Source organism: Myotis lucifugus, unplaced genomic scaffold (assembly GCF_000147115.1).
Source record: "Myotis lucifugus unplaced genomic scaffold, Myoluc2.0 scaffold_2144, whole genome shotgun sequence".
Taxonomy (NCBI): Eukaryota; Metazoa; Chordata; class Mammalia; order Chiroptera; family Vespertilionidae; genus Myotis; species Myotis lucifugus.
In genome coordinates, this window is record NW_005873192.1 from 1 (window position 1) to 13,976 (window position 13,976).

The following is a 13,976-nucleotide window of genomic DNA, read 5'->3' on the forward strand; positions in this document are numbered from 1 at the left end:
CAGTTTTGAGAACAGTGGCTTTATAATATAGCTGATAGCTGCTATTGTGATCGCTACATCTTTGTTCTTCGTTTTCAACATTGCTGCACCTATTCAGTGTATATTTGTGTTGCATCTGAATTTTTGGAGAGTTTGTTTTATGTTTCTGAAATACGCCTATCGGGACCTCCATTGAATCTATAGTTTGCGAGCGAGTAGTATGGACATTGGAATGATCAGGACTGTGCGAATATAGGAGCTCGCACTACTCATGGAGCAGCGAGGTCAGTGCCTGGGTCTCTTTTGTTGACAGCCCCTCGTTTTTTGACTGCAGCAGTTCTAATCTCTCAGCTCCTGAGAGAGCTGGGGGTTGCAAGGGGGAGTCGCCAGCAGGCAGACGACGGGCCCTGGTGGGCGGAAGCCGGTCCCACCCCGACTTCCAGAGCAGCAGGCAGGGCCAGGCCACCCTGGGGGTGATGTGGGGAAACGCACGCAGTCACTGGATGGAGGGCGCCCACCTCTAAGCTGCCGTGTCTCCGCCTGTCACGGGAGGACACACCTCCGTCTCTGAGGTGGACTTGCTCGGCTCATCCCAGGCCAGGGGCTCAGGTCAGTGCCCGGAACACTCGCCTCCATCCCAGGCCACAGGCACCATGAGGGCCCCAGTGAGCAAAGGGCACAGGCTCGGAGGAGGGGGCTGGCCAGGGAGCCGAACTGCTGTCCACGGAGGGCCCAGCCCCGTTCCCGCAGCCCCGGAGCTGGCAGAGGCCGAGTGCTGGGAGCATGACTTGGCAAGGCGTCTGGCAGAGGCTGGACAGACAGACATCCCTTGAGGGGGGTTGTGGCCACAGGCAGGGGATGGAAAGCAGTGCTGCCCAGCCAGCCACCTGGCGGGCCACTCGGGCAGACGGCAGGCAGCCAGCCCAGGCCCAGCTGGCCCCCTAATGAGCCCCACACAATTTTCACCCCATATTTTTCCAATAAAAAAAGCAGTTAGATGCAAACCACGGAGTGGTGGGCGGGCCATCTGGAGGAGGTGGGAGGACCATGGCGGCGAGAGGGCTGGGGTGGGGGTGGGAGGTCTGCAGCACTGACTGGACAGAGAGGTCGAGGGCGGGGCCTGTGCATCAGGAGGGCGGCGGGGAGAGGTTTTCTGTCTTGTCTGCAGGCCAGCCTCCAGGCTGCTGCTGGCTGAGAGGGAACCTCAGACCCTGGCAGGTTTGGGACGAGCGAACTGGCCGGAAGCACGGAGCCCAGGCCTCCCTGTGGCCCATCCAGAGAGGCCTTGGGGGGCTGCCTGCCTGGCCTGCTGTCCCCGTGCCCAGCACCTGCTGAGTCTGTGCACAGACCCAGGGCACAGAGCAGCTCCCCGCTCTCCTGCCCACCCAACCCGCACATTCAGCTGCCCCTTCTCCTGGCCTGTCCCCCCAGCGGCCCTCTGTGCGTCAGGGACCGTGACAAGCCAGCCTGTCCCAACTCTGTGGGCAGGAGTCCCAAGGCCCAGCAAGGGTCGGGGAGGTGCCTGTGGATGCCAAGCAGCTGCTTGAGGCCAGGCACTGCTGCAGCTGATGCTGGTCTCCCTCCTGCGCCCTCGCAGTCACGTACCGGAAATGCCTGGAGGCACTTGCCTTCCTGCCTGCACCAGCCCCCCCAACCCCCAGGTCCGTGAACGGCCTCACCTGGCCGGTGCCAGAGAAAGGAAGTTGGGGTGCCCAGGGGGCAGAGGCCCTTCTCTCTGCTTGGGGTGGGGATCCTCACGGGTCAGCCTGGCTGCAGTGGGGAGAGCAGGAGGGGTGGCCACTTGTTCCGAGGTCCCAGGCGAGTGTCCCCCGGGCCTGCTGGATGGGCCTGGAGAGGGTGACTCGCTGCCAGAGACTGAGCCGGGGCAGGAGGGCGGGAACTCGGGTCTCTTGCCACCCAGCTGCTCACCACCCCCAACTCTGGGACCATCAGTGTGTCCATGGAGGATGCTGAGGGGCTGGACCATGGGCCACACGGTGCACGGTGCCCCTGCAGCCAGGAGGGCCGAGCCCTGAGGACACCTGGCGAGGCCGTGCGGCAGGGACCTCCCGAGGTGGTGGCGCCGGACGCACTTGGAACAAGACCTGAACTTCATGCTGTGATTTATGCCACGTGGCCCTTCTGGGCTCACCCTCTGCTCCAGCCCCCGGACGCTTGCACCCTCGTCCCTGCCTCGCCGTGCAGAGGTGCCAGCCCTCACGATCGACGGAGCGGGAAAACGGCGCAAATGACACGGCTGGTGCCACAGCTGCCTCCTTGGACCCAGACGAGACTGAGGGTGGGAGCCACACGCCACGGACGGCCACAGGGACAGACAGCTATTGTCACTGTCGAGTTTGGTTTCTGTTACAGCAGCAGCAGCTCCTGACTGAGGGGCTGTGTGCAGGGTGGCTGGCCCCTGCTCCCTGACGCCCGGAGGGAGGGCTGGGAGGCAGAGCTGCTGTGAAGGACGTGTCCTGGCTAGACCCCCGGGGTGCAGGGAAAAGTTCGCCAAGACCAGCACTGACGGGGCCAGGCAGGCGGAGCTTGTGGGCAGCAACAGTAGTGCTGGCCGACGGGCCGTGGACGGAGCAGCCAGCAGCCTCAGGAACCCTCCCTCTGCCCCTCAGAGCTGCCCTTGGCTTCAGAGAGCATTTCCAAAGAGTGGTTCCCAATTAAAGGAGGCGCTAAAGGTGATGTGCCAGCTCAGCCCTCTCCCCAGGTGCCCAACCGGACTCATTACAGACGGGTGACAGGCAGCTCCTCGGGAAGACACGTCCCAGCACCCAGGCGCTGTGGGCATGGGACCCACAGGCGTCCCGCAGGCCCCAGGGTGGCGGTGGGGAGGGTCCTGGGCCCCAGTACACGCTGGCCACCTCTGCCATCTGCCCCGCGGGCCAGACCACAATGACGACCCCTCCTAGGGCTTTGGGGCCAGCCCCCCTTGGAGGCCCGTCCTGGGCATCTCAGATCTCACGTGTCCACACTGCTCCTCCGTCCCCTCCCAGGCCTTGGGACAAAACGCTTGCTCTCAGCTGCCCCCCCCCCCCCATGGCTGTCACCTGGGCCCCGGCGTCCTCCGCAGGCCTGTCCAGCCCTCTCCACACCTGCATGGGCTTGTCCACTGAGCACCAGGAGGACCGCCTGCCCGCCGCCTGCCCACAGCTGGGATAGCGCCTGCCCGACGTGGCCAGGACGCGGAGCCGAGAGCCACATACCAGGCCTCCCAACGGAACTCACTCCGTTTCACAGAAACCTGACCAAACACCAGGCAGTGCTCAGCGGGCCCTCCAGGCCGCCTCCCGTCCCCAGGGCCTGCGTGCCCAGCCACCCGGGAGGGCCCCCCACAGGCACGAGGGGTCCCAGCCTGCCTGCCTCACCACCTGCGACTCCTCAGTGGGACATTCGCTTGTTCGCCGGCCCAGGTCCCAGCTGTGTGACCAGGTGCCCCTGACCCCACAGGAGCCCCAGCACCTTCCTGCCAGGTCTCCAGGGCCACCTGTGGGTCGAGTCAGCTGGGGGGTCCGTAGGGCTTACCTTGTCGTCCCCGTCACTCTCGCTGTCACACTGTGGGGAGAGGGAGGGGAGTTAGTGCCATGAGCCCCACAGGTGGCCAGGCAAGTTCACGGGAGGCCACAAGGCTCACACCAGAGAGAGGGCGGGTGGGAGGGACGGAGGAGGCTCTGCAGACCCACCCCCGCGACTCCTCAGGCCTGGGGGGGGTCCTAGGCCAGTGGGACCAGGAACCCAGGCTGCAGAGGCCCCTCCTCACCCCAGGCCCAGCGGGGCCCAGCCTTGGGCAGCTGAGCTCTATGAAGGAGGCAAGGAGGGCGAGCGGTGGGGGGGGAGACCCCTGGGGAAGATGAGGGGTCAGGACAGGCCTGGCCAGAGGCGCCGCCAGCAGGGAGGGGCCGGGGTGCCCACCTGCTTGCCCTGAGGCTGTGCCGAGCAGAAACGGCCCCACATTATTAGCAGCAGGTGAGGAAAGACCGTGATCAACAAACCAACCTGTTTCTCGTCAGTCAGCAGAGCTTTAAAGAGAAAGACTGTTCTAGAAGCCACAGCAATTCCCCCAAAAGGACATAAAGAAGGAAAGCTCTTCCCAGAGGGGCCGAGTGGAAAGGCCAGTCTCATCCTGGGTCTGGGCTCCGCCCGGTGCCAGCCCAGGCCTGTGTGGTGGCAGGAGGGGGCAGGAGACAGGGCCCCTGGCGTCCCGCTGGCGGGGGGACCACCGCGGACTCACTGGCTTACAATGGGGGACTGAGGCAGCTGCCGGGCACCGCACAGCGACTCCTGCGTGGTGGCTGGGAGGGGACTGAGGCCCAGGTGTCGCCTCAAGGGCCCGGCCCCTTGGAGCAGGAAGTCGAGGCTGCGCCCAATTAGTCATGCAGAACCCAGGAGGGTCCGCGAGCCCTGGCTCACTCGGCCAATTCACTTTCTGTGGGTGTTTCGGCTTCAAAGCAAACAGAGCACTGATCACCCCGTGAGCGAGCAATGAGGTGACTGCCGCCGAGGGCCCAGCACAGGCACCTCCGCCCGCGAAACCCGCAGCGGAAACCCACGCACGTGACCTGTCACAGGTGGGCCAGCGAGGACGAGGGCTGCCTCGGCCTGACCAGGGGCTTCCCCTAACGGCCCGACCCCTCAGCCCTTGGCCCTCAGTCCCTGGGGCGGGGGAGGGGGGGTGTGCCCGCCAGCCCATGAGCACGTCCACTGCCAATGGGCACCCTTCCCGCCGTCCCCCGAGCCCTGGTCCGTGCCCCACGTCACTCCCAAGGCAAACCTGACGTCTCTGTGTCTCCACAGGCCCCGGGGCCCCACTGTGATTGTGACACAACACACATGCACACAGACACGTGCACTCAGCCATACGCGTGTGATGGGAGGGTCCGCCTGGGCCGTGTGCCGCTCCTCTGGCTCTGGCTCCTCCATGCACTCTGCTCTGACCCCTCTAACCTCTCCTGTCCCCGGGGCCTCCCTCCGCAGCTGCCAGGAGATGTCTGGGTTCTCCTCAGCCTCTGGCCTGTGGCCTGAGCAGCACTGGCTGCCGCGAGGAGTCGACAAGTGTGTGGGGACGGCCAACAGCCGCCACCCCAGGGCCTCGTGGGGGGGCCTCCTATGCTCAGGGGCCAGGCCTCCCTCCCCTCGTTCGCGGCTCCCCACTGCCCGCGGGGCCGGGAGAGTCAATGGGCCTGTGTCACAGGATGAATAAAACATGGCCCAGCCCTGCGCCCGCGGCTGACCTGTGGCGGAGTCGACTGTATTAATACGTTCGCGTGTTGTCAGACTCGCAGCGCTAACTGCCTATGAATTATTTATCGACACGAAAGTCTTAACCAGAGCAGTGCTGGCATTAATCCCCCCCGGAGCCCGGCGGCCTGGCCTGTCCGTGTAATTGAATCTCAGCTCCCAGGGCCCGGCCCGCCCCTCCCGCCGTGGCTCCTGGTGCAGGTGCTGGGCCTCGAGGGCCCCATGGCTTGTCCAGAGCTTCCAGGTCTTGCTCCAGGGCCCGGCCACGGCTCAGGCACAAGGGGCAGCACGGTGGGTCCGAAGCTGGTGGGGCCACATGCAGTGGGATGCCCACGCGGGCACCCTCCCACCCAGGGCCTTGGTGTAGGAGAATCGCCCCGAGCTGAACCCAGGAAACAGCCAGATGCAGGACACACAGCCACGCGTGGGCGGACCTCGATGTGTCCGGGAACCTCTGGGCTGGAGGAAGGGCCGTGCCAGGCTGGGGGGGGCGGGGTGTGTGTGTGTCTCGGTGGCTTCTCCCGCAGCCCCCACAAAGCGATGGAGCTCAAATCCACGGCCCACCCACCGCCTGACCCCACACCGCCCAGTGGGAGCGGGGGCGGCACACCTGGGCCTCCGTTAGGACCCGGCCCCCGCAGCACAGGCAGGCAGACCGTGATACACAAACAAACCAGGCGGTGGGGCTTTACAGACGGTTGCAATGCCAACCCAATCTGGTCCTCCTGTGTGGAATACCAGGTGCCTGGGGTGGGGTGGGGGGGGGACCTCCAACGGGGCTCTCCCCAAAGGCAGGAGGACCAGGTGCCTGATGGGGGGCGGGGCCATGCTGCCTCTGGCCTCCACAGCTCTAGATCTCCATTTCTGTTTCATAGGGAAGCCCCAGGCCCCTGTGTCTGCGGAGACAGAGCACGTGTTTCGGTTGCAAGCAACCGAATTAGGAGAGTTACTCTCTAACTAGTACGCGGCTGACAAGCATCTGACGGCCGTGCGGGGCTGCGAGCGTCTGGGACAGAAGCTGCTGAGGAGGCGCAGTAGCTGGGGATTTGCTGGGGAAAATCTGGGCAAATGAAGCCCCTTTGAGTGTCTTCTGTGAGCCAGGTCAGAGGGCAAATGCCAGTGTCGCCTAGAGCGGACGCTGCTGGGAAGGGAGGACAACCACACACACAGGTGACACGGGGCACACGCCTGCAGAACGAGTCACTCGCACAGGTGCATCCACACCACCCAGACACTCACATGCAGGTACACACGTGAGGCACACACCCACTCACACATGCATGCGCATCTGCTACACCCAGACACACGTGCAGATGAACACGCATGCAGGGCACAGAACACACAGACGGCCCAGAGACAAATAGAACTTCTAGGTGCAGGCAAACATGGCCCCATCAGGGCCACATGAAGATGTGCATGTGATAGACACGTCAACATGCAAGCACACGACACACCAGCCACATGCACACACAACAGAGGGGCCCAGCCTGCTGCTGGGCGTGCTGGCCCCGCCCCCTCCTAATCACCACCCCGGCTCTCCCCAGCTGGCAGCATCACACAGGTCACCGACGCCTCCGCCCGGGTCTGCCTGCCGGTGCTGCTGGGGCCGGGCCCTGGCACAGCTCCCAGTTGACTGCAGTGTGGGAAGCCCAGGCGCTAGTGGTGACCGGTGACCGTGAGGACTGACAGGCACCAGGCTGCAGAGGAGGGCGGGTCCTTCCCTGGAACACCGCTGGGCGGGGAGGGCGGCTGGGCTAATGGGTCAGTCACACCCTACAAAAAGCCGCCCTGCAGCTCTGAACTTGGTAAACCAGGGCCGGCCAGGCGGCCACCAGCCACACCTGGCACCTGGCTTTCGCGGCGCTCTGGGCCTGCTGATACTTCAGGGAAAAGGAATAACGTCCTGGGGGGCAGTCTGTTCCCCAAGGATGGGGGTGGGGGCAGGAAGGGGAGCCCTGCACAGCCAGCCTGCCCAGGCCAAGCGAGGTACTGGGGGGGCAGGGGGAGTCACTGGGGAACGGCTGCTCCATGCCCAGGACCCCCAAGTCCAAGTGCCACCCGACAGGACCCTCTCCCTCGGAACCTCCACCCCCTCAGCCCATCTCCAGCCCCGTGCACACCCCCTTCGGGCCAGCTCTGCCAACAAGACCACCCTGGGGTCCGCCCCGGGCAGGGTTCCAATGGGGGCTCCGGAGGGGACAGGACATGCAGGGAGAGAGGGAGAGGGACAGAGGGTGGGGGGGGGGGGGACTTACGGAATAGCCTCTGCCCGAGAAGGCCTGCGCTGAGCTCTGCGGAAGGAAGAGAACATCCGTAACCAGAGTAACCAGGCTCACAGCCCCACCGCCACCCGCCCTCTGAGGCCCACCCCGGGGCCCCGTCTGAACGGTCAGGGCACCCCTGTCCTTGGGCATAGATGCCGTGACCCTGAGACAGGCCCAGAGACCACGCCCTGGGCCCTGGCGGGAACCAGGGGTTGGGGGTCAGGACCGAGGACACAGCTGAGCCTCACAGAGCCAGGACCCCATTCAGACCTTGGCCTAGAGACCCGGATATGGCCCAGCCATCACCCCCACACACACAAGCCCCACGTCCCTCAACTCTGAGCCAAGTGTCGGCCCCCAGAGGGCCTGCGTTCCACACGTGCTCTGTCCTCACCTGGGTCGGTCCTCATGGGGCCAACCCTCCCAGGGGGGACGCCCCTCTGTGCCTGCCAGCCTGCCCCGTGCCACCCCCAACCTCCCAGAGACTGGGAGGGGAGGCGCGGGAAGGCTTTCGGGAGGAGCTGGACGGGGACCTCCGGCCCCGGAGACAGGATGAGCTGAGGCCGTGGGAGGAAGTGGTTCGGAGGTGGGTCTCACCCCTGCCTCACAGGGAGGCCCCCAGGGCTGGCCCCCAAGGCACAGGTGGCGGGATGGGGCTGGGGGACCCGCAGACCAGGGCCTAGAGCACACTGGGCACTGAGCTTGCTCCCGTCTGCACAGGGACCCGTCCCGCCTGGGCTGCAGCTGTGGGACGCCCCCTCCGCAGGCAGACCCCTGCCAGGTCCTCACTCGGCTCCTGGGTCCCCGCTGGGCAGAGTTCGCCCTGGCAGCCTCCAGCCTGGAGGCCCTGCTGACAGACGAACGGACGGACAGGGTGGCTGGGCTGCGGCCGCCCTACCTTGCGCCCAGAGTCCGCTTCCTGCTTCCAGGCCGACACTCAGAGATGGAACTGGGCGGCCCCTTTCCCATCTTGTGGGGAAGTCCAAGCGGGCAATCAGCCTCCCGCAGCCTCGCCCTCACCGCTCCCCAGGCCTCCATTTAAATGACAATGAGGACAACGCACTCCTCCAGCCTCCAGGCCGGCCACGCCTGCAGCTGGGGGTCCAGCCTGGGCCTCCTCTAGGGCCTCCCAGGGTCCCCTCCCCCAGGAACCCCTCCCCTATCCCTAGCCTTCCTCCAAGCTCTGGGCCTGTGGGAGGAAGTGGTCAGGGCCACCTGGTCTGGTCTCCCCATCGCTGGCCAAATCCCGGGTCAGCCCCTCACGGGGTCCCAGGCCCCTCCCACCTCCAGGGCCCTGAGCTCAGGGACCTCCTGCCAGGACAGCGAAGGCGTCCCCAGACTCAGGCCACCTCAGCATCAGGCTGAGGCCAGCGGCCACCCCTGCCCACCACCCCAAGTCCGAGCCATTTCGCTCCCAGAGCCCCTGCCTCCAGTCCAGTCCTGCCACCGGAGTGTCCAGCCTGTGCCTGCCCGCTGGACAGCGGGCCCCCACCTGAACCCCACCCCGCCACACAGCCTCCACCGGCTCCCGCCAGCCTCGGTCCTCATCTAACTCCCTCCCGGCGGAGCCCTGGTAAGTGCGAAGCTGTTTACTGAGCGGCTGGCGGGTCTGCGGAAGGAAGGCTGCCCCGGACTCCCTGGGCCTGGGTACTCACGTCACTGAGCTGGTCCCGGGAGGCGCTGAGCCGGGAGCTGGTGGCTTCGCGGAAGCCCTCGTCCTCGCTGTGGCGGTCGCCCCCTCTGGACAGGACAGCCTTCACCTGGGGACAGAGAGAGGGCTCAGCAAGCGCCTGAGCCTCTGCACCGCCTGCTGTGGGGAGGGGAGCCAGCCAGGGTCAGGCCCCAGCTCCACCCGAGGGGGCAGCCCCACACTGGGGATCAAGCCTGCAACCCCAGACCTCCTGGTTCATAGGTTGATGCTCAATCCCTGAGCCACGCTGGCTGGGCTCGCACTTTTCTTTTTACTTGAAAATAACTCTAACCTCACAAAGCTGTGGGGACACGACCCACATCCCAGCCCGACCCTGACCCTGACCCTCCCACACCCAGGAAGCCACATGGCCTTGCGTCCAGCTCCGTGTCCTGGTCCCATCGCCTCCCGCCCTCCCTTCTGTCCCTTAGCTTCGTCTGCTTCCACGGTGATGTCGGGGCACCGCGGAGGCAAACCGCCCTCGGCGCGTCTGCGTCTGACCGAGGCCGTGGCTCTCAGCCAGCACACCGCCCAGCACTCAGGGAGGCGACCCCGGTCCAGGTGCTGCCCAGGTCCCACAGGCCGGCACAGAGGGTGGCACGCCGGGGACAGCAGGGACCACAGAGGAACCCCAGAGTCCGTCGCCAGCCCCCAGCTACCTCCCGCGTGAGGAGGGGCTGGGGCAGGAACCACTCACACTCATAGGAGCCCAGCGCCCGGCTCACTAGTCCTGCAGGAGGAGCAGCATGACCCCATCCTGCGGTGACAACACCGAGGGCAGGGGGCTGCGTCGCCCAAGGCCACACCGCCAGCCCGTGGCACGGAGGGGAACCTTCCGGAAGGACCTACCAGCCCATCTGGCAACTGTCTTTTTTTTTTTTTTAAATATATATTTTATTGATTTTCTACAGAGACGAAGGGAGAGGAATAGAGAGTTAGAAACATCAGTGAGAGAGAAACATTGATCAGCTGCCTCCCGCACACCCCCCACTGGGGATGTGCCCGAAACCAAGGTACATGCCCTCGACCGGAATCGAACCCGGGACCCTTCAGTCCGCAGGCTGACGCTCTATCCACTGAGCCAAACCGATCAGGGCTGGCAACTGTCTTATGATGAGAAAACCCCAAACACGGCAGACAAGCCGACACGGCAAACGGATGTGGGGAGGAGCCCGGAAGGGCCAACACGCGACGCATCCAGAACGCTCCCACGGCCGTCTCCGTTCCCCAGCGAGGCTCGAGGCTCGGGATCCAGGGCTGGTGGGGGTGCAGATGAGAAATGGGGCAGTCAGCACCCAGGGCAGGGAGGGCCTGGAGGTGTGCGGAGGGTACGGGAGCTGAACCACAAGTGAGTCAGCCCCAGGAAGGCAGAGGAGGGCGGGGGAGGGGGTCAGGCCACCGAGGACCTCGTGGGGTGGGGGTAGGACTCGGGGCTTGACCCTGACTGAGGGTGGAGGGAACCTCCCAGAACCAATGGGCTCCTCAGAGGAGCCTCAGGGGGGAGAGGGAGGCTGCTGTGCCGGGAGCAGGGCTCTAACTGCCGAAGGGCCGGAACCTCAGAGCCGGAACCTCAGAGCGGCCTGTAAGCGGGGCCTTGAGACCCTCCAGGGCCCAGACGGGATGTCTCGGGCTCCCACCCAGCTCTGGCAGACTTCCTGCCAGCTGCCTTGGGTGAGGGCAGGGTTGGATGTGGCGCTATCTCCCTTACAACGGCCTGGCCTGGCTTTGGTGACCTTCGGGGTGCCTCTGGGTTAGGGTTAGGGTAGCCTCTGTCCAGGGAGGAGGCCGGCCGGTCGGCGTCTGGCCCAGCAGCTGCTCCTCACACACTGCGTGACTGGAACAGAGGCCCTGCAGCCGGGCACTCTGGTGCTCAGGACCCGGAAGGAAAAACCCCGTGGCGAGGGCGGCCCTCTGGTGTTGATCAAATGAAGGGCAGGGCTTGTGGGAGTGATTGCATTCACCTGAAGCCGGGACACACGAAGGCACCCCCGTGCTCACAAGACAAGCTCCTCCTGGGGTTCCCTCAGCCTGGAGGGTGTTTCAGGGGGACCCATGCTCGTGCCTGCCCCCTGGGAACCCCAAGGGTCTCCTTAGTGGGCCCCTGCACAGTCAACTCCATCTCAGCATGGCCATCCCGGGTCCTACACGGACACCCCCTTCCACCTGACAACCGCAGCCACAGCAGCCCGGGCACTGCACCTGCAGACGGGGAGGTGGAGGCAGGGCCTGTGCCAGGCATGGAGCGGACACCCAGGCTCCATCCAATGCATCCCTGGCGCAGCAGGGGCCTCCCCCAGACCTCCAAGACCCCCCTCAAAGACTCATCCATCCTCACTTCCTGCTCAAGGTGGACCCCACCCCCACCCCTGACCTTGGAGCCAGCTCATCGGTGGGAGCCCAAGCCTCCACCCCCACCCCCCCAGCTGTGTCCTGTGGCCAGCGAGGTGGCTCAGAAATTCATTTACCTTCCAGCGCCTCCTAGTGGCCACTCCACAGGAGAGCCCGCTTCCGGACTGCTGTCCCCAGGCAACACCAGCAGGGCCCCCAGGACAGGTGCTGCAGCCCCCCCTGCGGCAGGTGGGCCTCCCCAGGTGGCACCCCCCAGGGTCCCAGCGCTGTGAACCCAGAGCAGCTGTGGGGTCACGGGTTTGTAAGCCCCTCTGGGGTCCAATAGAACCCCAGCACCTTTCTCAGCCTGCGATCACACAGGGCCGCCCACCCTAGGCTCACAGCGGGGTGGCCCAGATGGGAAGTGGGGCAGCCCCGGCCCTGGCTGGGGGTCTCCATGGCCCTGCCCCACACCCTACAAATTGGCCGACACTCCCAGGGGCTGCAAGGTCCACGCTCGTCCTGGCCCCCCTTGGGATGCGCCCCAGCACCAGGTATGCGGACCGGGCAGAGGCACTCACACGGCCCACAGGTCCCAGGGCTCAGGGCAGGGCACACGCCTGAGTCCCGGTCCAGTGCAGGGGCTGAGGGAGAGGCCAGCAGAGCCGGTCCCGAGCGCACCACACATTCCCTCCCGCTGCTCATTGGGTGTAAGGAGCACAATCAGGCAGGACACTCCTGTTAAGTCACAAACGCTGACGCTGCTGTAAGAATGGCACGGCACTTTTTATTGTCTTCAATCAGAAAAATAAACCCTGCGTCTCTGGGAGGCCCTGAGTGAGGACTAGGGGACCCCACACCCGGCTGGTCAGGCCCCCCCAGGCAGGGTCCTGGTGAGCAAGTGGGGAGGGGGAGGCCTGGAGACCGGGACCCCGAGGATGGGTCAGCATGGACATGCCTGTCACGGCAGGCGACAGGGGCATGAGGCTGAGCGGGAGCCTGGCCAGGGCACCCCAGGGGGCAATGCTACTCCCCGGACGGACAGCTGCAGCCCCTCTCAGGGCCTCTGCTGTCCAGGGAGTCCCAGCACTGGAGTGGCCTGCCCTGGGCCAGGGACAGCGGAGGCAGAGCTCTGTAGTGTGGGGTCTGCCCAGCAGGGGGCGTCCGGGGCAGCAACTGGAAGGCTGCAGAGGGCATTGAGGGCACTGAGGACCCAGGGCCCTGGAGACTCTTGGTGCGGAGCTGGGGTGGGGGCTGACCCACTTCAGTGACTGGACTGGGTGTGACTGGCGGCAGGCAGTCCCGGGGGACCTTCCTTGCCACCAGCAGCTTCTACTCGACCACAGACGGCCCTGAGCACTCTTGCGCCTCCACAGTCACAGGACCTGGAGGTGGAGGCAAGGCTGGCGGGACAAGGCTGCACCCACATTCTGCGGGGAGGGGGGGCACGAGGAATGCACACTGACCAGAGGGGAGGGGCCCTGGGGGTGAGGCCAGCAGCTCGCTCACACACACACACACACACACACACTGGCACACCTGGAGGGCGTGCACAGACTCAATGTACAAGGACATGTGGCATCAGAGGCACAGAGAAACAGAGGGGCCCCCAGCAGTCCCTCCCAGGGGCGTGTGAATGTGTGAATCACACAGCACAGAGCGGGCACAGGGGGGTGGAACAGGCATGGGGGGGGGGGGTCGGCGGCGGGGGTGGAGACACGGGGGTCCTCTCTTCTCTTCCTGGCGAAGGTGGCCTTGGGCGGGTAGCAGGCCTTGGGCCGTGGTGGCCCTGCCTGGGGCTCTGCCTCTGCTGAGCCAAACACAGCACACGGCCCGGCCGCAGCACGGAGACCAGTCCAGCAACACAGCTCGGGCAGCAGAGGAGCCGGGCCCAGGAGCCACAGACGGTGGTCGGGAAACGGGCATCAGGCTCCTGGGCTCACATATGGGGCCTGGCGGGCTGAGCGGGTGGAGGATCGAGTCCGTCGTGACCGCAGGGGCCAGCAGGGACGGCCCAGGGCCAGGTCCAGCAGGGACCGCCGCCGAAGCTGCAGGGGCCCCAGGAGTGGCCGGCGGGGCGGGGGGGGCTCCCCCAGAAGCGAGGGGCGCTTGGGGATGGGGAGCAGCGGCCGGGGCTTGTAGGGTGGGCCCGGGCCCAGAAGCGACTGCGGGGGCTGGCAGGGCTGTTTGGAGCGCAGGAGGGGCCGCTTGCGTCGGCAGTTCTGCTCTGGGCCCAGGAGTGGCTGCTTCTGTTGGCTCGGCTGGCTGGGGCCCAGCAGTGAAGATTTGGGGGGCCCATGCTTCTCTGGGGCCTCAACTAATTGCTGGGGCTGACGGGGGTGACCGGGTTGACCCAGGAGGGACCTTCGGGACTGGCATGGGGTGAGCAGCGCCTCCCAGGGGCAGCAGCACTGGCCTGAGGGAGAGCAGCTGGACGGCGGCGGGGACGCAGCAGGAGGGGTGAC

General features: G+C 65.8%; 1 protein-coding gene across 2 annotated transcripts in view; it reads right to left on the minus strand.

Moving 5' to 3' along the window:
* Positions 1-371: 371 nt before the first annotated feature.
* Positions 372-13,976, minus strand: part of LOC102437079 (fibrosin-1-like protein) — a 16,291-nt gene continuing 2,686 nt past the window's right edge. Inside the window, exons 2-4 of one of the 2 annotated variants that reach the window (XM_023748951.1) lie at positions 9,149-9,253; positions 7,485-7,520; positions 372-3,546 (exon numbers count right to left, since the gene is read on the minus strand). In XM_023748951.1, coding sequence (XP_023604719.1) covers positions 3,373-3,546; positions 7,485-7,520; positions 9,149-9,253 — 315 coding nt within the window. In that variant the 3' untranslated portion in view covers positions 372-3,372. Of the gene's footprint in view, positions 3,547-7,484; positions 7,521-7,549; positions 8,463-9,148; positions 9,254-13,976 lie in introns of those variants that run through there. The other variant, XM_023748952.1, reaches the window with a different exon arrangement.